The sequence below is a fragment of the Haliotis asinina genome, chromosome 3 (genome assembly GCF_037392515.1).
Source record: "Haliotis asinina isolate JCU_RB_2024 chromosome 3, JCU_Hal_asi_v2, whole genome shotgun sequence".
NCBI classification, from domain to species: Eukaryota; Metazoa; Mollusca; class Gastropoda; order Lepetellida; family Haliotidae; genus Haliotis; species Haliotis asinina.
Window position 1 is genome coordinate 10,268,032 of NC_090282.1, and position 25,450 is coordinate 10,293,481.

At 41.0% G+C, this 25,450-nt stretch overlaps 2 protein-coding genes across 2 annotated transcripts; one reads left to right on the plus strand and one right to left on the minus strand.

Annotated features, from left to right (window-relative positions):
• Positions 1 to 3,786: 3,786 nt before the first annotated feature.
• Positions 3,787 to 12,824, plus strand: LOC137279204 (lim and transglutaminase domain protein ltd-1-like). Its single transcript, XM_067811702.1, has 9 exons — positions 3,787 to 3,869; positions 4,744 to 4,857; positions 5,453 to 5,679; positions 6,253 to 7,357; positions 9,801 to 9,960; positions 10,395 to 10,559; positions 11,547 to 11,833; positions 12,026 to 12,211; positions 12,756 to 12,824. The coding sequence occupies exons 1-9, from the start codon at positions 3,819 to 3,821 to the stop codon at positions 12,822 to 12,824; spliced, it is 2,364 nt and encodes a 787-aa protein (XP_067667803.1). The 5' UTR covers positions 3,787 to 3,818.
• Positions 12,825 to 15,921: 3,097 nt separating this feature from the next.
• Positions 15,922 to 23,108, minus strand: LOC137279205 (15-hydroxyprostaglandin dehydrogenase [NAD(+)]-like). Its single transcript, XM_067811703.1, has 7 exons — positions 22,901 to 23,108; positions 21,822 to 21,945; positions 19,477 to 19,583; positions 18,626 to 18,722; positions 17,348 to 17,424; positions 16,680 to 16,825; positions 15,922 to 16,379 (listed from the first exon to the last, which is right to left on the minus strand). Exons 1-7 carry the CDS (start codon positions 22,991 to 22,993, stop codon positions 16,259 to 16,261), a joined length of 765 nt encoding a protein of 254 aa, XP_067667804.1. The 5' UTR covers positions 22,994 to 23,108; the 3' UTR covers positions 15,922 to 16,258.
• Positions 23,109 to 25,450: the final 2,342 nt, after the last annotated feature.

Here is a 25,450-nt window from a genome sequence, read left to right on the forward strand (position 1 = left end):
AAATATGAATTGCAAGTAAAACTTGTTTGCAATTATTTGACAATACCATTGATATATTGATCCGAGTCTCCTCGATCGACAATTTGCACATTTTCTGCATTAGGACGTCGCAAGACATAAATCACATGACTATATAGCACTTAGGTTTGTGAGAGTTGCGGTCTGTGAGGATGATTACTGGGTGTGTCTCTCAGTGACACAACAGCCAACTCCAGTTATGGGCTGTTAAAAAAGGAGGTGGTAATTGATTGTGTACGGCCAGCAAGGCATAGCACCTTAGCTACCTTATCTAAACATTGCCTATTGGGAACAAGAATGTAAAACTTGCCTCTCCAGTTATGCATGCGGGTGTTATTGTTGCCTTTTGAATAAAACATATGTAGTGGGGCGGAAGAAACGTAACTGTCGGAACAGACACACCTCCATACAGAGTACATGTTACGAGGCACGAGCAAATTTCTGCTGGCAAACTATCATAGTCGAGTGCCTGAATATATGAGTGAGTGAGTGAGAGACTAAGAGAGTGAGAGGATGGATGAGGAAGACCTTGGATGAGTAGAAAGATGGACGGATGAGTGAGTGAGTGAGTGAGTGAGTGAGTGAGTAAGTGAGTGAGTGCGTGAGAGGTTGGGTGAGTGTGGGGTTATGTGACAGGGCGGCTGAGATGATGAATGAGCGCGTGAATGAGGAAGTGATTGGGAGGGTGAGTGGGTGATAGGATGAGTGAGTGAGTGAGTGAGTGAGAGCGTGAACGGACGAGTCAAATGGTTCACTATTTGTGATATGTTACCTTGCTTTGGGTTGGGTCGTATGGATCGTTTACCAATTACCAATTTATGAGATGAATATCGTTTCAAGGATACAATAAAATACATAAATACCATTGATGCGTACATGGATACATGGAATTGAAACCAAGTACTAGGAGGAACTGCTCGAACGCTTTAACCACAGGGTCTTCCGAACACATATGATAACTAACTCGACACAAATCGTGAAAGATCTATAGTTCTTTGTCCAGTGAAATCTGAAAGCATTCAGTGTAGTTCCAGTTCAAAGTGAAGCCAGTCACCAAACGGACCAGACAGGGAGAATGTTTTGAGCGTCACTGTTGTACTGGTAGCTATGAGACGCAGCTGTTTACAAGGCCCGGCGAAGTGCGGTGGCATGTGTCCAATGTTCATGAGCGCTAACTTACAAGGGTGTATGTCGTTCTTATCTTCGGTAATGCGCTGGAAGTACTTGTTATAAAAAAGGTAAGTCTTACTTTGTTTTTACTGTTTGAGATAAAATTCTAACAGTTATATGAAGTGACCTTTTTACGCGCATTTGTCACGGAAATGTATATTATGGGATACTGAATGTAGTCTGACAGGATTTTTCCACAAATACTTGGTGGATGAGCGAGTGAGTGAGTGAGTGATTCATTAAGCAGTATTTCATCAATAGCATGTCTGGAAACTGGATTGTTTACACTGTTATGGGAATCGGTGTGACGAGTGAACGCTTTAACAACAAGATATGTCACCGCACCTCCACCATCATAAACATCATGAAGATAGTGATGATCATTATGACCATTTTGTACTGCATAGAGGGAGTGAGTGAGTATGATTTTACGCCGCTTTTAGCAATATTCCAACAAAAGCACGGCGGGGGACACCAGAAATGGGCTTCACACATTGTATCCATGTGGGGAATCGAACTCGGGTCTTCAGCTTGACGAACGGACGATGTAAGGTGACTTAAAGTTTTGTTACACTATTTTCTGAATAAACCGATGATGTTTTGTCGCCGTACATGCTGCTCTTATCAGAAGAGTGAAAAGAAGACAGCAACAGCTGAAGCTTCTATGATCAGACAGTGATCTAGAGTACCGTTAAATCACAAAGCGGAGCTGTAGGTAGCATAGTTGGTGAAGCGTTCGTTCGTCCCTGGTTCGATTCCCCATGTAGGGACGGTGTGTGAAGCCCATGTATGTCCCTCGCCGTGATATTGATATGCCCACGCTTATCACAAATCCCTTATGCGTGCTTTTAATTTAGAGTGTTATCTGAACGTCCATGACTGGAATGTTTTTTTGTAGTCTTTGTTGTTATCATCTCATGACTCGTTTCTGGTGTGATATCCATCCCTGCATAATATTCAACCATTGAAGGTTGAATGCAATTAGGGCATCTCTTTACTAAGAGGAGCTGATGAATTACAGGTTTGAATCATCCGGAATAAGAAACTGTTGCTGTGTTACCACAGACAACGGAACTGTAGGCAAGGTGACGTTAACACACAACGTAAAGCCTTTCTGCACAGGTCAAGGAGGAATTAAACTTCAAATTGATGGCACTTGAAAATGATAGTGATTTATTGGGCCCACTTCAACTTCACTTCAGCGGTGACTGCTGTAAATTCACTTGTTTTTGTCACACCTCAACCCTCACCCCCGTATCTAGGTGTGGAATTGATACCATTCACGTGTATCACCCTCAGGCCAGGGAGGAGTCTGTTATTGGTTACTGCTCGTAATCACAATAGCCAACACAACACATACGTAAATACATAATGAACTAATGTGGTTGAAAGATTATTTCTAACATAACGTTAACTAAGGCGTTTTAGATCTATGTCTGCCCGAGGTGAAAACTCGCCTGCTCACACGTTAGATGCAACAGAAGTAATCATAAACCGTTTTTCCGCCAGCATAACCAGATTTAATGGTGACACTTTTCCATTGATGACGATGATGCTTCATATGCACTGTTATACCTTTTAATGGTCCACTGTATATAAATCACATGTCCTTCTACGAACCCCCTAAGGAAACCGCCATGTTTTGATGAGACCCGCCCTGTCATCATTTGTATTGCTAATAATTAGACGTATGTAAGGGTATGTTATTTTATAGCCCAGGATGCATCATGTCGGTTGACCAGTGCTAGACTGAAAACATCAATAGTGTGTGGCTGTTAAGACACGATTTTCTCTCACAGGGGCCCAAAACTGGAACAGTAGATTTGGAACACTTGTCATAAATACCCATGGGATCGTCAAGATGGTGATGACCCCGCCTCTCTGCACGCGAGTGGAGGTCAAGGTCGAAATATCCGTACCAATTAACTAAGTCGCGTCCCATGGCTGAAACAGGTTAAATCACTGTACCACCCGCCAGATATCATAATAAACATCTACTGTTCAACATTTGGTAGACATGGTGAGGTATTTCATGATGTTACATTGCTGACAAATTATCGGTGAGTTTGTAACCTACAAGAAATGTCATCCACAATTGTATAATATATAGATCTCGGGAAGTCCTTGTGCTGACACTGAGAATATCCTTGCCAACCTCTGAGTGGTACAATCATTTATGTAAATCATATTCAAGCTATGTATTACCAACACTGAATCACTCCTTAAAAAGAACTCTGGAATAGCGTTAAAGTGCCTGATCAAAGTCATATATCCGATTGATAGCATTAATTCCTGTCTAAATTTATTCTACCACGTGTTTTTAATATACTTCATTACCTTGAATAATACAATCGGCTAAGATAACAAGACAACCCGTTTAAACCCTGTTCACACGGTAGTCCGTGCGTCGGACCTACTTCTGTTCTCTCAATAGTAATGTGATCACATTAGTAAGACGTGCACTGGCAACAGAAACCACATTGTGTTGCGAGCTGGCTACATGTATGAATCTATTGAATTGCTGCTGTTGATTCACACATAGTGTTTATAGTAACCCTTTAATACACTCACCTGTATTTCAGAGGGTCCATGTTAACGACTTGAGTGTTGGTTGTGTGTTGGTGGCCATCATGGGCTGCGGATCAAGCAACGCCTTGACGGATGATCCGGATATACACGAGGTAGGTTCATACTCGTTGTCGGGTACTGTCCGGGTAAATAATTCCAAGGACTTGTGCCATCCTATTTACACAATTATGTCCATCATAATGGCAATCAATGTACGTCTTGCACTTTCAGGTTACGCATGGTTTGTAGGTAGTCTAATTTAGTAGGTATCAAAATACGCTGAGGGCCGAAATAAAGTATGCCCCAACGTTTTCTGGTGCCCTGAAAATAGTTATCTGACGGTGATGTATCTGATACAATGCTGTTTTTAACCTCACGTGTCTCGTGTTTCGGCGACTTTTATTGCCTAGAAACATTTCAATAGCGCCTTTAATGTTTAGGTCATATCCAGATCTGACAATGTACTAATCTTCCTTTTACTCGTATGTCTGGGATTACACTTTAATTGGGAATGTTAGAAAAGTGACAGTTCTGCAACGCTGGATTCAAGTCGGTCAGCAGCAGTTTGTGTATCTTCTCTGTATATTGTTACCATTACTACACACTGAAGACCCGTGAAGGTCCCGGGGTAGAATAGGCCTTCAGCAACCCATGCTTGCCTTAAAAGGCGACTATGCTTGTCGTAAGAGGCGACTAACGGGATCGGGTGGTCAGACTCGCTGACATGGTTGACACATGTCATCGGTTCCCAGTTGCGCAGATCGATGCTCATGTTGTTGATCACTGGATTGTCTGGTCCAGACTCGATTATTTACAGACCGTCGCCATATAGCTGGAATATTGCTAAGTGCGACGTAAAACTAAACTCACTCTCTCACTCACTCACTCACACACTGAAACCAGCTAAAACCTTACAACGTACGATGTGGAAATGGCAGTGCAGCACAGTGCTATTCTAAGCATCCAATCCTGCTGACCTTGTTACAGATCGAAGTTCCAGATTCCGAGGATGGATACCCGAAACCCCAGCCACCCAAATCAAAGAAGAATGACATTTTCGTCCCAGAGGATTATAAGGAAATTGACCAAAATGCTTCCAAAGTAACCAAATATATACATATTGCTATTGTCTATCTTTTATCATAACTCTCTCCGTAAAAGTTTAAGACGTAATGTGTCTTTTCCCTTTATAATCAATGGCACATGATACTTCCGTTGATGTAGATGCAGTGCATCCATGTTTAGTCACGTCCACAAAGAGTTTAACGTTTGTAACTAAAGGGTAAAAATGGCAATAAATGCAAACCTCGTCACTACATTGCTGGAATAGTGCCGATGTAACGCAAAGGCCAACTCGACTCAGCTAACTAAAGGGTCAGAAACGGCCATGTGGCAATTAGCTGTGCAGACCGGTTCCCCTCCCTGCCCTACTGATTAGTACCAGTAATTATTCTTGAATGGAAATAGTGTTCAAAGTGTTCAAAGTGTTCAAAGTGTTCAAAGCGCCGTTGAAACTTTGACGGACATTATCATCACCTTTGTGAGGTTGATTTTCCATTGTGAGGTTGATTTTCCATTGTGAGGTTGATTTTCCATTTACACTTGAGAGACTCACAAAGTACTGTCTGTGCAATCACTATACTACCTTCACGATCATTCATCAAGAACTATACTTATGTATACTCGAACGTTACAGATTACTATCAAGCATGACACCACCTATGAAGAGCTCGTGACGACGTTGACTAAAGACCTGAAGACAGATCTACAGAAGCTCCGAGCTATTTTCTATCTTGTAGGGAGCCTGAATATCGAGAGACAGTTCTACAATGGCGTGACCGACCCCCACACGCCCCGTGGTCACATGAAGCTCATCAAGTTGGGGAAAGGGTGGTACACGGACTTCTTTGCGTTACTTTGCCGGTAAGTCATTGTTTAAATATCCTTTCATTTAGAGTTGAGGCAGAGAGTTACCCACTGCTCCCTGCCCGGATAGAGTTGCATGCTAAAACAAACTGCAAGGAAACATACGAAACATATTTTGAACGAAACATATTTTGCCTTGTGCTATATCATAGTACTGTGTACTTTTTTATCCCAACATTAGTGTGGAAAAAAAGCAGGTTCCAAAATGCTCAGTCTGTTACTTTGCTAAAGGACTGGCACTAAAGCTCGAAATTGAGTTAGGATTTCCCGATTATGTCCTTGATACCTTCATAAAAAGCGTAAACTAAGTGTACATAAATATAACACCTTCTAAAACATTGAATGGGCCCTGAACTTATGAAGACAATCTCACAGACAACGATTATAGAAAACTACAATTGTTGGAGGAACAAATACTAGACAATGGCAATGTGAAGACAGAAAAACAGTCAAATCTCAGTGAGTCGAAACGCTGGGGATCAAGTAATACATTTGACTTATGTAATGAGAAACAGTCATAGGCAGTTTTTCAAGTAATTTTATGACCAATGTAACGAATCCTATTTTCAGGGCTGCTGGTTTGCCATGTGTGATAGTCCACGGCAAAGGGAAGAGTGTGAGCTATGAGGTGGGCGACAGAGACGCCAGTGACCTCTACAGCGACTGGAACGCCGTGTACGTGGACGGGGACTGGAGGCTGGTACATGGGCTGTGGTCCTACACAGGAATCATGGGCTATGATGCTGGACGCTGGATGAAGATAGAAGACCAAGGTAAACAGAAGCGAGACAAACCGGCAGCATCGAAAGGGAAACACGTCTCAGGAATCAAAGAGTTTTGGTTTTTGACCGACCCCGACCAGTTTGTGTACTTCTGTCTTGCTGACCGCCAAGAGTGGCAGCTGTTGGTCAAGCCTTGGACAGTTGAAAAGTTCATGGATGTTCCATATTTCAGACATCCTTACTTCACCAGTTCTGATATGACTCTCACCAGTGCTGACAAGTCTGTTCTCGTTCCTCAAGGAGGTCGAACAGTTATTGCCTTCGAGCATGATGCCAACTGCAAATCTGACATTTCTTACGAACTGTTCTTTGACGAAGAACGTTCTGAAGGTACATTGCCGGATAGTGTTAAACTCCCCCGGTGTGTTTTGTTCGAATCAACGGAAAAAGAAAAGAAACTTAATTATCGTTTCCATGTCGTTGGTATATATAAAACGATTATTTATATTGGTGGAAAATCAAAGTTACGAATTGTTGAATTCATGATTGACTGCAAGGAGGTGTCGCAAAACAAACACCTTTTCCCAATCACCCCTGATATCGGTTTCGGGTTTGGACACACTGCTAAAGACTTTGGACTACAATCACCTTCCGAACCCGAGGCAATTATTGAAACTGTTAAAAACAAACCAAACGAATTTCAGTTTAAACTCAGTGAGGATCAACAACTGGAGGCTCATCTCCGCCATAATGACCTTGAACCAGGGAAACTCAGGGAATGTGTTGAGAAAGAGACAAAAGATGACAAGGTCACGTTCAAGGTCACTGTGCCAGAAGACGTGGGTAATGGAGAGTTTGCTCTTCAGATTTATGGCCAGGACAGCAACGGAAAGGTCAATGTCGTCAACTATCTCCTAACTAACAATAAGGGGGATTTTGGGGCTGATGATGAGGTGAGTCTTTGCGTTTCATCTGTCATTGCGTTACCATGGCAACAATGTACTCATTTTCTTCTTCAGATTAGTTCTATTGGATAACCTTTAGAACTACAGGAGACTTTATCTCCGCATGCCATCATCACCTGTCCATAAAGGATACATATTACCAAGTAAATAATATATAACTGATATATGATACTATTAGAGATATTGCTGTATGTCAGCTTATATATAGCTAATATATGTTATGTTTGGGATTACACTTTCTGATTTTCGCAAATAACTAATAGTATGTTTCGCCCTAACAAAACCTAAACTTCATCTCAATGTTTGATATATTTTCTCTCCATGATCAAATTCACACATCTCTTGCAACGAGGGAACCGTGTCGACATTCGATATATAAAGGTGACAGAAATAATCATCTGAATAAGCTTCGTTCAATTTGGCTAATACAATTCGAGTTCACTCAAACCAAACTGGAGCCTTGTAATTAATGAGTTTTAGCTCAAACGCTCATGTCCCCCAAATGAGACTATGAGTGACAACTGAAAACAGATTATACACGGAAAATTAACCGTTATTCTTAATCCGTAATGACCGGGGTAGCCTCATGGTTAAAGCGTCCGCTCGTCTCGCCGAACACCTGGGTTCTAATCCTCACATGGGTACAATGTGTGAAGGCCGTTTCTGCTTTCAAACTATACTCACTCGCTCAGTTAGTGGTTTTAAACTATACTCACTCGCTCAGTTAGTGGTTTTAAACTACATAGCATTGTAAATGAACGTAGCACTGATTCCTGTTTTTACTGTAGATATTCTTTCATATCCATCAATGTAACGTCATGTAAATATCACCAGACTGATTCACATCCTTCACACTAACGCATGATCGAAATATCTGTGTATATTCTCCATGTAACTAAGTCTGGTATCAGAAACGTGTTGGGTTGGTAGAATCCTTGTATGTTTTAACACCAACACTGTTCATATGAGCATATCACTACCTAGTTGTACAATAGAACAGTGCACAGTTGGTAACGCATGACCGTTTGAAAAGAGAACATAACTGTTCATGAGAGGATAATGAATTGCAACGCCTCACACCCTGTTGAGGAACGCAGACCATTCATGTGGAACATATAGAACTGAGACCGTAGCACTTAGCTAACACGACACACCTCCATGACACACATGAACCACTTGTGGAGATATTTGTATAGTTCAATAAAACCAATGTCGTTTTACTTGGAAGGTTGGTAAGTTCTATTACCAAGAAGATCGATCGATACAGGCAATCATCTGAGCTATTGAAAGCATATCATGGCCGTTTTAATGTATATAGCATCTATCAATAGGTGTCGTGGTTCTTGTTGACCAGTGAACATCCGTATGACACACACTACAACTTAATAAAGCAACTGCTATTGACATTCGCTTCTAATTGGCGTCTAACACTCGCAATTCTGGAAAGGCTTTGTCGCATTTATGAACAGGTATTTGCTATGTGTTGGGTCCCCCGTTGAAACTACACATTATTTGCAGTCAGTCCGTGAAAGAAGTTCGTTTGACACCAATAAAGAACAAACATATTGGATACCATTACCAATCGTATTTTAAAATTTACCAAGTTTACAAATTAATACAAACCCTAACAAAAGGTGTTACTGTGACAGTTCAAAATAAGATGACAGTACAAATACATGGCAACATAATACAAAAGTAGTGATAATAGCTTAAAGACGGGGTGTTATAGTCACATCACTAAAACAATGGTCAACATTCCAAAATAGGCTGAGTAAACAATGGACGTAGCTGCCATTATAAAACAACCCCGGGCTTACATATAATTGTTGCTAAAAGTGTTAGGCAAACCCCCAATGTTATCTGCTTATAAAGAATTCCAGCCTATCGGGCTTACACGAAAGAATGGCTTGCTACCGCCTGGTATCAAGGGTAAGAATGATCTCTACATAATTGCAGGCCTTCATGAGATGAGGAGCAAGATTTATATCCTCTTATACACCTTTGAAAGCCAGAGGAATCTCCACTTCCATGGGTCAGAATATAGTGGAGAAGGTTCGGTACCTTCCAGAAACTGTCAAAATAGAGCACAAGTCGAATTCTAGCACACCACTGCCCCTTGCGACTATATGCTTTATATCATTCTGTCGTTGACTGTAACATTAAGTTTCATAAGTCGGTAAGGACTTTAAAATTATTATAAATATTTACAGAGAAGAAAGCGTTTGTTTTGAATGTACGGATTGTTGTTCAGACAGATATTTAGGTGTTATCTGCCAGCAGGTAGTGGTGGTGTAGGCACCTGGTTCTGTGTACATTGAGGGTTGTGGAGGCCTGTTGCTGGTCGGTTACTTTGACTGGATTTTTAGGTACGTTACTGGTAAGCGACCTTAACAGTTACACATTCTCATCATTGACGTGTCTTTCAATTCAGGAGCGAATTCGGAAACAACTGAAAGAGGCATTAAAGCGAGAAGATACCCAGGAATTAGAGAAGGCAATTGAAGAGTTTGAGGAGGCGAATCTGTCTGATGATGACAAAGATCTGGCCACCGCCAAGAGGAAGCTCAAACGACTACGACAAGGAAGCGATGGTGAGACTATCTGCTGACAGCAAGAATCACCTGGTGTTGACTGAAATAATACCAGTACACCTGTAGTTTCAATAACTCTCTAATACGAGGCTTGTAAGAAAGACCACTGGTACTGTGCTTGCACGAGGACAATATAGGGTCATCCGTCAAATTCAGTGAAAACTCTTGCTAGATTCTTTTAACTTTTATTCGTTACATCTGAAATAAACATCGAGAGGCTGCCGAAAAATGACTCTGAAGAAGCGTAAAGAACCCCAGGCCCTTTATACCACCTGTTACATTCGTATTTTGTTTTACAATACTCTGGTTTATGTCGACTATTCATCATCTGTTCTAAATATACTAGCATATAGTCCAAACATCAGATCACCCATGCCTTGACCCCCAGTATTGTACCAGCATTCATCAGCATTGTTCCTGTTATATTAACGTAGACCAAGTCGACCCAGACCGGCTGTTGGCCAACTTGAAGAAAGCCATGAGCGACAAGAATCTGGAAGAGTTGCAGAAAGCCATAGTTGAGTGTGAAGCAAACGGCCTTTCTAACCATGAAGACGTCATCAAGGCGAGGAAGCTTCTTGTGAGACTTTATGAAAAGGGTATTTCTGTTTATTGTTTTATGCTTTCAACGAACGGCGTGTCGCTTTATTAATTCACACTGTTCAACTCAGTCCCCATTTCAAATCAACGGCTGATCAAAATGTTTTGGTGCAGACGGATTTATTCCTTATGCTACTTATGTTTTGATGTGAATAATATATATATAGTTTTCGAAAGATTCAAATCCAGATGGACCAAACAAAAGAATCTCATACAAGTGTCTTTTCCTAACTAATGCACATAACTCCTTTGAGTGCCATTTTGGAAGTTGATAAGTACAATGTTGACTAATTTATATATAACAACTTCTTATATTTTGTGAGTACGATATTGTGTGAACCTATATGGAAACATTGCACACACAAAACATAAGAATATATTATCCCTAAATTTGTCAGTATCAAACACATTAAAACTGTGTCGATCAAATGTTTATATCTTGAAGTCAAAAGACACGAGGTCGAGTTTCTAGTTATCACCTAGTATTATTCTTCCAACCTGTTTATGCTGCATACTAATGACCAGAGCCCTTATTCCCGAAACATTCGTAGCAGAAGGAACTCTTAACTTTGATCGCAACCAATATATTAAGGACGGACTGAAGAGGTTAGTGGGGCTAGCCTGTGTCTTATGTGTACATCGGACGATGTTCCGTGGCAGAGAGGATAGGAATGAAATTTGATTGTGGTGTAATGACCAAATATTGCTTGATCTTCCCGTAGCTATATCTCCTCAGCATGTGAGGTTAGTGGGACAAAATGGAATAGGAAATTATTTGGCATTGATACTTAGGGCGAGTGCGTTAACATTTGACGTTGCCTCAGTATTACTACTAAGATGTACATTTTGCAATGGTATGCTCAGAACAAGACGACACTTGGCATAAAATGTTCTTCACTGGTTAAGAAATGTAAGTATTACATCATACATGAATGATGCGGGATTGTGACCACAGACATTTCATGTCATGCATGTTATGTCCACAGCGGCAGAGAAAGCGATGAAAGAAAATGATGTGAAGGAGGTGGAGCACCTGCTGAACCGGTCCCGGAGAGCCCCTGTTGCCCATGAACTGGACGAGTCAGAGGTGATGAGGCGGGCAGAGCGCTACCTGTATCAGCAGAAGAGGCTTCAAAAGTACCTGAGTGTTGTCCTGGAGCTGAAGCCGTCCACGGTGTCGGAGATCCATCGGTATAACCACCCCCTGGTACAGAGCCACGATTGTGTCATGGCTACCTACATTCTCCTGGGCGAGCGTAAGGCAGATCTCCAGGTACGTTGACTGTATTACGTCACACTGTTTGGTTTGTTAATAGACAATAGAACTGCACAGACGATCTTTGGTGGGTTATGTCTGTGGGATCTTCGATAGAGGTAACCAAACTAGATTATAGACATTGACCAACACTAACCTATTCATATATTGTGTTCTCCACTGTAAATGAGGATGTATGTATTGCTTCAGATCTGGCAGCGAGTGCAGACGATGCTTCGTCTCCCGGGACGACGTGGTATCATCATCCGGATCAAGAACTTCAACGTTGGTGACCTCAGTGCCTGGCGTGCCAAACAGGCCAAACACTTGTTGGATAAATATACCGTGGACGGTGTCCGAGTGGTCAGCGCTGGGGCTGCAGCCTTCTATGTCTGGGTATGCACCTCGTACACAGTTTTGTCTCTTCTTTTGCTTCGCCTGTCATCGTCTTTGGCCACAATTCAGTGAAGATGTGTCAAGATGAAATACTGTTGTTTGAATGACATCTCGATCCTTCAGTTCATTTATTCAGTGGAGGTAGTGTGAAGATTGTATTGCTATTAAGGGTAGTCTTTCGAAATAATAATATCTAGTCGTTGAGAATATGAAAATAGTATTCACCATTTTGTGTCAACAAAGACATTACTCTTAAAGGCAACTTTCATTAAGTACAGCTACATATTACCCTCTTCATATGCATAAGAATGAACCGTTGTGCGGTGACTACGTCATAGCCATGAGAAGTGCAGCGTTACGAGTGTATGACACTTCTTGCTTTATTACAATCAGGAAGGTGTTACTGAGTCGCCTTGGTACAGATATCATTAAACCCACATAGGTTCAGCAGTATCGGGATGACTAACGAGGTCATGTTTTGCTTTCATTGGAATTCGTTGTGTGAGAGCTACGCGGCCTTTCTGACCTCGTACAATTTTTTCAGAGCTCTAACATCGTGGTTGAGGCACTGACTCCTCCGAAGGAAGAGGATGAAGACGATTATGATGATTAAGAGTGATGAAAGCAACAACATTTGATATATCGGCACTGATATTGAACATGCACGAAACTGTGTATCAGCTGGATTGGAAGAGCGTCACAACTATCACAATTCACATCAGATTGTAGGCAGCTGTATACTCCTCGGGAAGCTGAAAGAGGTGACACGTTAGAACAATGTGCGACGTGCATGTATATGGATGTATGTGTGCATTTGAGTATGCGTGTGCATGTGCATGTACGTGTGCGTGTACGAGTACGTACGCACGTGTGTGAGAGTGTGTGTGTGCTTGTTATTGTCTGGACATTTAATGTCTTTTGACAAGATTTTATGGGGGTCAAACCTCCGACCATATACTCTCCATGATGACGCTGGGTCCACAACACTACAGCGGCGCACTGCCAGAGATGAATGGTGGCACTCTTCTGAGGAGAATGATGACATGGAAACTGGTCGTTAAAACGTCGGCTAGGCCATTAGGTTTGATGTTCTCACATGGCGCATAGAATCAGTTATATTTTCCTTCATGCTTGGTGGTGCTCCCTGAAAGAATATCATACGTAAAGTTGGCAAAGCTTGTCTTGTAACTGATTCAAGTGGGAATTTATCTAAGTATCATATTTTATACATTATAACTCAACACATCTGTGATAAAAGTTTATGATATTGGTATTGTTAACTCACTGGCAAATGTCCTACTTATCTACATACTCACATCTGGTCTACATGTGTACATTTCGTTACTTATGTCTTGTTGGTAAAATATAGGCACAAACGGAAGTGATTTGTGTTCTTTGTTGAAACTACATACAATCTACTGGTTATTATCTGCTATTCCACGAATAGTTTGATCCGGGTAATGGCGCCTGTTCGAACGAAACCACTTTCAGTAAAATCATCTGGGATAACTTTCATGACTGCATGTACAGGGCGACCTCCCTGACAGTCATTTTCCCCACAGTGTCCGGAAATACAGGTTTCGGATTAAGGGGGTTTGAATATATGAGTCTGTCCACCGTGATCTGACCGGACTAGATAGCTGGTCAACATCATCATGACGTCTATGAGTGGCATTTTAGAAGTTGGGAAGTGCAATATAGAACAAACGTTTTCGAGACAGCGACGTTCAGTTATGCGTGTCAACGGTAGAAGAGTCTGTATCGAAACGTTGCTCTCTCCATTAAAAGAAGTTCTTATCCATGAAGTCCATTCTATGTTAAAGATTAACCTGGTGACGTCGAGGACAGCATTGAGTGAGTTTGGTTTTACGCCGCTTTTAGCAATATTCCAGCTATATCACGACACCATAAATGGACTTCACACATTGCAGTCATGCGTGGAATTGAGCCCGGGCCTTCGGCGTGCCGAGCGAACGCTTTAGCCACTAGGCAACCAATCCCACCGCCCCCATAGGCTGCACTGAACAGTAATCCAGTTAAATAGAATACAGCACAGCCATCTGATGGTACCTAGATGGGGCTCCATCAAGTTATAGTTTATCGTGTCACGCCACTGACTTTATGTTTGATTGATCACGTCATCGTAATGTGCTCATAACATCATCCCCTGATTTGTCTGGTTAGCAGATAGGAGGATACCATGATACACTCGAAGTATGTTGTACAAGTCCATTTTCGTAAAAGATAGATTTTACGGGAGCTTCAAACGTACTTGCTGGTAGCAATTCGGCAGTACAAACCATCAAGGTATGTCTTTCTGCTCTAATCATGCAGTTTGTGCTGTACCAGGTACCCATCATACAACCCGATGAGGTGGGCTTTGCCATCACAGTCACTCAAGTATTAAGTCTGGCTTAAACTGTAATGCATTCTACTCACTTATCAAACTCACAGACCGAACCTTACACTGCAACACTTTTCCAAACATCTTTACCTATATTATTCTAATAATTCACCGATACATCAAAACAAATTTATTACAATTAAATGGGAATAATGTTATATTTTCTACGTCTCTACTGAGCATGTACATACCATGCATTCTAAAGTTGGTGCACAGTTGAACAGAACCTATTTTACCCTGCTTTTGCACAAATGCAATGAAATTCTGTTATAATTCCTATACACTAACATAGACGTAGATGGGTCAGTGCGCACCATTTTCCGCGACCCAGTCATACTATCTTCACCATTCATTTGCAGTTTAAGTGAAATCTGCGCCGAGGGATGGAGAATCTCGGATGTTTGCTATTTGTTGTAGTCAACTTCTTTTGTATAATGTGATTTGATATTATGAAATAATATTACAACATACTAAATTGTGGCCAGTGGAATGGAAAGTGTGCACCACAGACTCTGCACCAAAGGAACAACAGTATCCTAGACTTATAAGAATCAAGGCGGTGGTGGCATAGGTGGCAGCGTGCGATATAGCCACCAGCCTGTTAGCCCGTTGCTAGTACAAATCAAGTCGGGCCAGTATATCTGTACCGTCAGTTGCCCGATTGGCTAGTAAATTTTCAGGGGGTCAATTTGTAAATATATCACTCCCTCCGACTTATAAGTAATAATATACTTTTAAATCGTGCAAAATTACGGCCTGATAGAAATGTTTCGTCTTATTACCAGCTTACCTTAGTTCAATGGTTTGCTTGGTCTCTACATTCAAATTTCGTCCAAGTGAATACTTTTGTGGGTTAGTAACTTTCAGGCATAGCTTGCCCGACTGGCTAGTAAAATATGGAAATTACTTCGAACACTGGTTCAAGGTCGACGTGGACCCGAAATAGGGTCTGATTGTGCGCAGCGCATTACATGAAGTTGAACAATCATGAATATAAGTAGGCATACCGCACCTACGTAATTTTAATAAAATGCTTTTAATGTACTCCGATAGCTTGATGAAATGACAGTATTCTCATAAGAATTGATTCGCTGTATGGAGTTGCATCCCTTAGACCTGTCAGGAACCAGTTATGTATGTTCTGTGAGCATCCCACTCGTGTTTGTGGGTTTCACCAAAGGGTAAATATCTCAGAATGCATATTAGCCTCTCGAAAGCGATGCTACACCAGCTTCATTCAGTAGAATAGTTCATGATAATTATATCCAATGACTGATATTACAATAACGAAATCCATAACATGACATCCAAATACGACATTTTGTTTATTCTACTACACGTTTCACATCTTACTTGAGCCATTTGTTTAGTGGCATACGGAATCTATTATTGTCTGTTTGCACATTTAGTCCAAGAAAATATGTACACTTAATTACGTAACTGTATCATATGAAGCTAATTAAATAGGTTTCTAGACGCCCGTATTTGCTGCCTGATGGTGCGCGCTCAGCATATGAAGTAAAGAAAGTTGTTCATCGTCCAGCCATCGACACCCACGGGCAGATAACTCTCAATCCTCATCCCACCTCCGGACGTGTCCCGTGTGACGTGTCAAGCGTACTTAGCCATCTGTAATGGTGGTTCTAGCCGTCGACTAGTTCGTTATGGGTGTACTTTGAACCGTCCTTGGTGATTGCTAAGTTTTTGCCGTTGCTTTCGTCATCTTTGATTATTTTCATGAAACCATCAACTGCCTGGTCTACTCTGAAATACCGGAAGAGTGAGTGAGTAAATGAGTGTAGTCCCTGTATCTATGGTGATCCTAGTAACTTAACATGGAGAATGTTTTTTTTCATGTTTTCGTATTTATTTATGTTATCATGTTACAATATTAGCATAAAATTTCACGCTAATTGCAAATATCTGATAAGAGCACTAAAAGCAGTTACCTGCTCTATTCCGACGATGTGTTAAGCATGTGGTTATGAATCATTTATATCGAACAGTGATGATTCTAGGAGTTTGAGGTTTTCTGAGATTAAAAGAAACGACGATTCTACACACCCCATAAGAGAAATAGATTTGAGCATTTCCTTGAACTCGTTCGGATAGAGTAACTGTTCGTCCTTGAACTTCTGGAAGGCTGTGTCTACTGCTGTGGGACAGACAGTCCCAAACCGTAGTCCCATGTCACCAAGGTAAGGGTTTTTCTGAAACAAATGACGTGTGAGAACTTGTGTATCTTTGCTTATCTCCTAGTTTACCGCTACCCATGAAGATCGGGGTTTTGGTTGATCCAGCACCCCCAACAGCGACGTGACTATGGCGATCACGTAGCCTTAATGCATGTCATCGTACCCAGTTTGCTAGATCCATGATATCAGTCACTGGAGTATTTGGTCTACACGCAATTACTTACAGAGAAATTGTCAGTACACCGGCATTTTTGCTAGTCCCAACGCATGTCGGTTTAGAGGGCTTTCACTGTACTGTAATTCTAACGCACACACGACATGACATATGTCATACTTGGGATTTCTCACACACACTCTCTCTACCTCTCTGTCTACAGTTTCTGAAATGTCATTGAGTATGAATACTATATGTGTACAAATGTTTGTATTTGAAAATGTCTGGAAACTTTGTATACCATATAAATGTTGTATAGTGTTACATGTACGGGTCCTTGTTACCCGTTATTGAGCAATATATTACAACACGACATAACCTACCGCCCAGCTGCTGGTGAAACCGACCACAGCATGCTTGGAGGCCACGTAGACTGGGAACACAAATCTGGTGACGAGACCTGGAATGCATCGTGATATTGTTAGTCTAAATAATAAAAAAATGAAATATTTCTCCTGCATCGGCGCGAAACAATTTTTATTGCCATTTAAAAAATACTTTTGACTTGGTCGCGACCCCATCATCCATTTGTCCACCATAGGAATGAGAGTCTGTAAGAACGAGTTTGACTGAATCTCCAACTAATATGTGCCAAACATCCCAAGCCTACGCCACTCGTCAAGTACATATGCCTAAGTACATTTAATATGCTGTAGACTCGTGCTATGTTTCAGAATGCCTGCAAGTCAATCAAACTACATTCATCAGACGTCCTTTCTCTGTTCACACAATGGCGTATTCTGTGCCTAGATTTTCGAAGCTCTCCTAGCGCTAAGACAGGCGTAAGTGCCATACATTAACATTTACTTACGACTATCTTAGCACTAAGAGAGCTTCGAAAATCTGGGCCTTGAACATGTAATATAAGGGCAATTCCCTGTGACTGCGAGGAGGAGCTTTCATTGGGGTTTCTTCCCTAGGTAGGGGAGTTAAACTAGCTGTGGAAATCTAAATTCACCCTTCCCGTTTTAGGCTTGAAGGTTTCATTTTCTGGACTGGAAGATTTGTAACACGTGTACTGTAAACTAGTGGGATTAAAGATTATTTCGTCATGATTGAAGCAAATGCTCGTGGCATGGTTATCGATACGAGGGGCGTGGAAGGGATATAACTCGTAACATAACTCGTCGATGTTGCTGTCGACAGAGGTCTTCACGGTAGTCTCATGTGCGTTCGAACCGGACGTTGACTTGCTGCTTTATTTATTTTTTTCTCTGTATAGACTCGCCAAGCCAACCAAACTGAAACTTAGAGAGCCATCAGCTTACAAGAGTGGAAAGTGAACATCTTCAGTCGAGTTCACTTCCTTGCCTGGCGGGGATGTCACGCTGGGTGTTGTTATGACTACCTTGGTGAAACTGCGATATCATGAATATGGTCATAACTTGACATAATGCAATAACAGATACACGCAATATTATGTGAAATAAGAGCTTCCAACTTACTGGTATAGCCAACATTTTAGTATTGCCATATAAACCTTTCAGATGAACCTGAAACGTCCGTAATTATTAACAGCTCATTTTTAACACAATTTACGGGGCGTATATCTGAATAGAAATTGTCAGATGAACTAGATCTATGTGCAGTTGTTTCCTTACCGACCATGGAGGCGGTGTTGATGATGACGCCACCGCGACCCCCCTTGTCTTTGCGCATGTGCTCCACAGCTAGCTGGGTTCCAGTCACTACCCCGTTCTGGAGTACAAGACAATAACACATACAGTCGACTTGCACAGATACAATACAATATACAGTCGATTTGCACAGATACAATACAACATACAGTCGACTTGCACAGATACAATACAACATACAGTCGACTTGCACAGATACAATACAACATACAGTCGACTTGCACAGATACAATACAACATACAGTCGACTTGCACAGATACAATACAACATACAGTCGACTTGCACAGATACAATACAACATACAGTCGACTTGCACAGATGCAATACATGCGGGCGAGTTGCACAGATACAATACATGCGGGCGAGTTGCAAAGATCCGATACATGCGGGCGAGTTGCAAAGATACAATACATGCGGGCGAGTTGCAAAGATACAATACATGCGGGCGAGTTGCAAAGATACAATACATGCGGGCGAGTTGCACAGATACAATACATGCGGGCGAGTTGCACAGATACAATACATGCGGGCGAGTTGCAAAGATACAATACATGCGGGCGAGTTGCAAAGATACAATACATGCGGGCGAGTTGCAAAGATACAATACATGCGGGCGAGTTGCACAGATACAATACATGCGGGCGAGTTGCACAGATACATAACAAATCTGATAAAAAACATGCTGAAAAATAATTACAAATCTTACTTAAAAAGTGAAAAAGTAATATGATTGTATCTCGACTTTATTTCCTAGACGACCACAAGTTACACTGAGTATTATAAGATGAATAATGGAACTACGTATAACCCTTACAATATTGACAGAGCACATCATCTGCCATCGCTTCTCGTTCACCAGGCCAGCGTTGTTCAGCATCAGATCTATGTTGCCATATTTCGACACGGCGCTAGCAAAGGCATCTGTAACAGGAATAAATTGTTCACTTCATATTTTTATTTATTTCCAAATTTATTTTTACTTTCATCGAGCTTAGACAAGTTTCTCGAAAACATTCTCGAAAGCATTCCAGTCAGTATCATAGCGTGTCACCGTAATGCAGGTGTCCATCAACTTAGCGTTCCCATTGTTGGGGGTAACAGAAGACGCATGTCTGTCAACACTGTCAGAATGTGTATAAAAAAATGGGGTAACAGAACGTCCATCAACAGGATGTGTGTTAGTGTATGTGAGTATGTGTTCTCAAAAATCAAATAGAGAGTAAAATAATTTTTGCTCGCTCACCCAAGAAACAAATTGCAAATAACATACAATGCAAAATATTGTTACTTTTTTCAATTATGAAATCAGTTTATATCAAGATATTGAGTAAGTGTGTTTTAAACCAACCAGCTTCTGGTGCAGATGTTTTAGTAACCAGAATATTAGTGCATTTTTGTAAGCATGCCAGCACATGTGACACGTGACACCCAACGTGACGAGACATCTACCTACCCACTTATTGTCGGTCTAGAGTCGACCTTGTTATCAGTCTCGAGATTTATCGTATGATGCTACCACACAAGTCAGATACCATGCTTGGCTTTACCGCATACCCTCCAATAACACAGGTATTAAATAAACATCATGCCTTTGTAATATGTCTAATGCAATATTTGTCAGAACATATTCAATCACAAAGTCAACAAGACTCTTATCGGTTTGTGTTTTAAAGTTGTTAATTTTGATTGTAGAGGGAGAACGATAGGAGAGATGTTTGACGTTTGAAATTCAACTCTCACCTTGTTTCTAAATTATGTGAATACCAATTTTGTGATCTGCTTAGACTATATATGTGATAAAGGTGTATAATCCGCGTTCACTGATATCGTACAACTTGGTTACGTAAGGAGGTTTTTCCCTGCTTTCCGAGCTAATCGGGGGTAAATGAGAGCATGAAAATTTAGCGTGACGACACAAGACATTTCCATAGTCAGTTGTCCTTGAACCTGAGCAGTATACCAGCAGCTAGCTATATAGTGTATTCTTGTCAGAGGTGTTCATTATTGAGGTACACTGAGGAACGGGGTCTAACAGGCCAGTCACACGACACCTACATTGCTTAATGAGCTGACATGCTGAGGACTTTGACCCATCAGCGACCAAATATGATATTTGATATATTCCCTACGTTGACTTTAGTCAATGGCGTGTCTGTACATGTGCTCGTCCGTATCTGCGTCAGGTATATTAGAAACCGTACAACGGACTCTGATTACATAAAAATTATGCCCCTTCTTATTTATACTATCTTGGTGCCAAAAGGTGTGCGAGTAAGGGCTGAGTTAACAACAGCTTACAATGACGTCACGCTCCTCCATAATGCAACCCTGTTTTACCATGGTAAACCTCGTGATAAAGACTGTCATAGCCTTTAGATGGGATATAGGTCAAACAAATGAAACCTATTTTCGCAGGTCGGACAAAGGAATCCATATGTTCCAGTAGACCTTCTGATGACCCACTAAGTTGCAAGCCTAGCTGGCTGTCTGGGTTACCATATTTCGGTCAAACGTCCATCTTTGCCCTAACAGCCCGGGGACTTCATAGGGGAGGTGATCAGATATCATGTTTAACTGGACCGTGCTCCTTCCTACAATGTAGTACAGTGAGTGGTGGTTTTTGAAGTCGCTTTGAATATTATATACCATTTACATGTTGTCTTGTCAAGTGAGACGACCGCCCGGAGAGGTGAAGATCAAGACGAAACTCACACGTACTGGAGATAGTTTTATACCGCACCGTGATCCATTCATTTGAGACAATAAATTCGAATGATTTTAGCGTTATGCCCAGTTATGCTTGCAAAGAAGTTGCACGTATGAGAAACTCCAGTGACGTGCAAGCGCATCCATCTACGCGATGGGAATGTGATGTCTTATTTTCACCCTAGTCAACTTTTACGACAATTATGGCTTGTTGAAGACTAATCTTTACCCGGGTCCTCACCGGTTTCAGGGTATTACCAAACTTTAATGAACTGTCATTTACTGAAAACTTGAGAAAGACGTCACTCCTTGAAAGGCAATTCTGTAATCCTTTACTATTTCATTAAATACAGGCATGTAGCTATGGCTAGCATTCAGGTGTATCATGCATTTAATTTAGCCTGTGATTGAACGATATTCCTTACAGCAGGTGCAGTTTAACACGATACGTACCCTTGAAAGACTGTTCGTCGCCAACGTCACATTTAACGAAAAAAGCCCTATCCTCTCCATACGCTTTTCTGAAGTCATCTGCAGTTGCCTCCCCTTGCTCTGTGGCAATGTCCGCTAAGGCCACCTGTTCGATGGGAAGTTGTAGAAGAAATCCGTCAGTTCAATGCTGTACAGATAAAGGTATCATACAAATCAACTGAAGTTGACAATATCGACGTCCTTTTCTTCCTCGTGTTCATCTCTTCGAGCATTAACTTGTTTACAGATTGTGCAATTGCAATGCGTTACAGTTATGTGTAATACTTCTTGGCAGTTTGTTGCGAATCAAATCTATATTTTCATTGGGATGTTGTGAGGGAATGGTCATGTTTGCCCTCAGAAAACTAAATTATCGATAATTGGCTCTAATTCCAGTGACAGTTCATACGAGTTACGCTTTATGAAGACAGAGAGCACACGGGACGTTCTATGCCCACGCTTCCTGAAGCTTGGGTCATTTTCGTCAACACCAGCACATTCACCATCAGCATCACTGTGTATCATTTCAGATACATTTGAAATATTGTGGAATGCTGTTTCGAAACTCATTCTCACGTAGTTTTCAAAAGCTCACTGCACACTGTGTTTAATACACCCCAAGAATTTTAACAGTAAATCTGACACCATAAAGGGAAGCAGCATCGATAAGCCTACCGGGCCAATTTCTAAAGATAATTTTATGCCTTAGTCTATGTAAATAAAATGATCAAAACTGAACGTAACGTCTTCGTGGTCTCCCTAAGCACATACTGTGGTGCGGACATTACAAGGTAATAGTTGCACGGTCACAAGATAACGCCGTATAAAGTATGGTTTATCGTAGCCAGTGTAACGATGAAGAGAATTATGCCTGAACCATTAAAAGATATTAACTGTAATAAACGTTTAACAAAGTGCCCTTACTCGAGCAAACTGATTAAAAAACACTAATAATAACAATACTTCAATTTACTTTAACTTTTCAAACATATTTACTTTGAATTAAAACAAAATGATTTTTTACCGTTATCAATCACGCATGAAAAGTGCATTGACCCAACCTTAGCTCCTTCCTTCAAAAGAGCTTCTGCCACGTTCTTCCCAACCCCCATGGCCCCTCCGGTGATAAACGCAACAGAGCCTTCGATCTTCATCTTGTGTTGCTGGTCAAGAGATGAATGAAGAACCCACAATCTGTCTCCTCGTTGAAACGTTAGTACTTGCGCTCAAACTCCGCACACGTACACTCGTTATCAATCTTATGTAAATGTATATTTAGGTCAAGATACTTGCAATGTGTAATGTGAAGTTTGTTTACACAGACGCGTCCTATATATCCAGAATAAGTCATGGACAAGCCGTTTCTCTTCCAGAAATACAAATGGTGTCAGTAATATTTAAGTACTACAAGTTTCTGAACGTTTTGCAAATTTCATAAATATTGTTGAAATGTAGCTCTATCGGGGCCTAGAGTATGTTTATTAAACTTGCCACTATTCAGATTGGAGGAAAACATTGAAAAAACCCGCACTAGCATATTATGAAAAAAAATCAAGTGAATTGAACCACACACACGTAAGACAAGTAAATCTCGTCACACTGTTGGGGCTCCTGGTTCAGGAATCGGCCATCTCCTTAAGCGCCTTGCCATTGAAAATGGAAATACTTGTTTCCATCACCAGTATATGTATCAAGTGACTAAGTGTGAGTCTAAGTATTACAGTTTAAGCCAACTGAGACACATTTTAGCATGGGAACGCCATGGGACTCCATCCGACCTTCCACCGGACAAGGTCCACGTGACTACGAGTGGGCTCGACTGAAATGGACACCTAAAGGCAAATCAGTTCAAACTTAATCCGTGGAGTAATAACGGACAGAGGACAGCATCGATAAGGTCACTGGTTCACTTGTGGTCAGGATATACATGCACATTGCAAGCTACAAGTGTTGTAGGTGTAGCGTTTTAGATTGTTCCTTGACCTCAGTCGGGTCTGATTCGGTTAAGTCGACTCCCAGCAATGTCGTCTTAGCAGCTCTGTAAGGCGCCGGGCGACGAACTGAATACCATGAACATGTGTTAAGGAGGCCCTGATACCCTTCATTGTTTGTGCAGTCCCAAAAGTTTTTTTTTTTTTTGTTAGATCTGGGTGAGTGACGCATGGTCACTATCGAGTTGCCTTACTTGGGAACACTAAATACACACGAAGGTGTGTTCGAATTACGGTCTCTCCCGTTATTTTAAAGGTCACATATACTCTAATAGGGTACAAATGCAAAATCACTTGCTGACATCGTTATAAATGAAACCCTGTCATTAATACTGCTCTTTTCGATCTTTAATTACCTTAAATCGTCCTTTTTGTCAACAGTGCACAATTCTCAGCCGCAAAAGAAATTTAAACCAATCAGAGCGGCGAGTCTCCGTGACGTAATAGTGGGTATAGAAATGTGGGTCTGTGCAGTATTCATCTACATTTCACGGGTTAAATTATTTCGTTTACAGGTTTGTACAAACCTGAAATCGCGAAAGCTGTTGAGAAAAATGAAAGCTATATGTTCTCACAATCTACCATCATTTAGCTTTGTCTCCTGCTTTGCCTAGTTTTCGAGTTACAACCCTTGTTTTCATAGACGATTCTGTCAAAATCACTTGGTGTCGCTAGGTGGTAATCCGTGGTACAAACCTACACGTTATTTGTCATCATTCACTTGATGCTCAGTTAATGAATTTATAACAGGTATAATTAGTGGTTAAGACCACTTAGATTACCAGACAAAGGCCCCAATTTGGCATTTCTCTTGTCTGGATCGATCAAAGGATTAACCTATAACACGTTGATTGATAAATTAGTTTTATTGGGATTTAAATGGGGGATTTGTCAAAAGGTAGTGTTTATGTATGTACATTTACTAATCTATACTGAATACACTCTGTCGTGTCTGTGTCTATGTAAAACAACACCCTTCTTTCAAAGGATTAACCGCCAATACATTGATTGATTGCTCATTATTGGCTAACTAAATAACTTTAAAAAAAAATAACGCACATTATGCAATTAGTTGCCAGGTGTGCTATCTTGGGTAACCAATGAAACTATACAGCAATGTGAAAAACCTGAAACGATACATCACGTTTTCGTATATTAGACTGTTACAAGACACATCACTTGGGAAAACAGCAGATGAATTATATATGACTTGTTTTAGTGGATATTGATGGATACATTCCTCGAAGAAGGTAATAGCCTGACATTGCTCCTATAACTTTAATATTAATATTTGCATTTTTGTTTTTAATAAGTTGTCGTAGCTTTCAACAGAATCATTGTTTTCGTCGTGAAGTGTAATGATGCAGACGACATACACTTGGGCGTGCGTGCGAATAATGATTCATATAGGAAAACTATGAAATGTCTACATATTACATTCCTGTTACACATTCGCAGATCGCTTCTTTTTATTCAGTTTAAAATGCATACAAGTATGATTATAAAGTAATTAGGATTATGAGGCCAAGCATAAAGACATATATTGACAAGTGTCTACATACTGGTGAGTCAACGTTACAAACCAAGTAAATATTGCAAGTGAAGAAATGTATCGCTCAG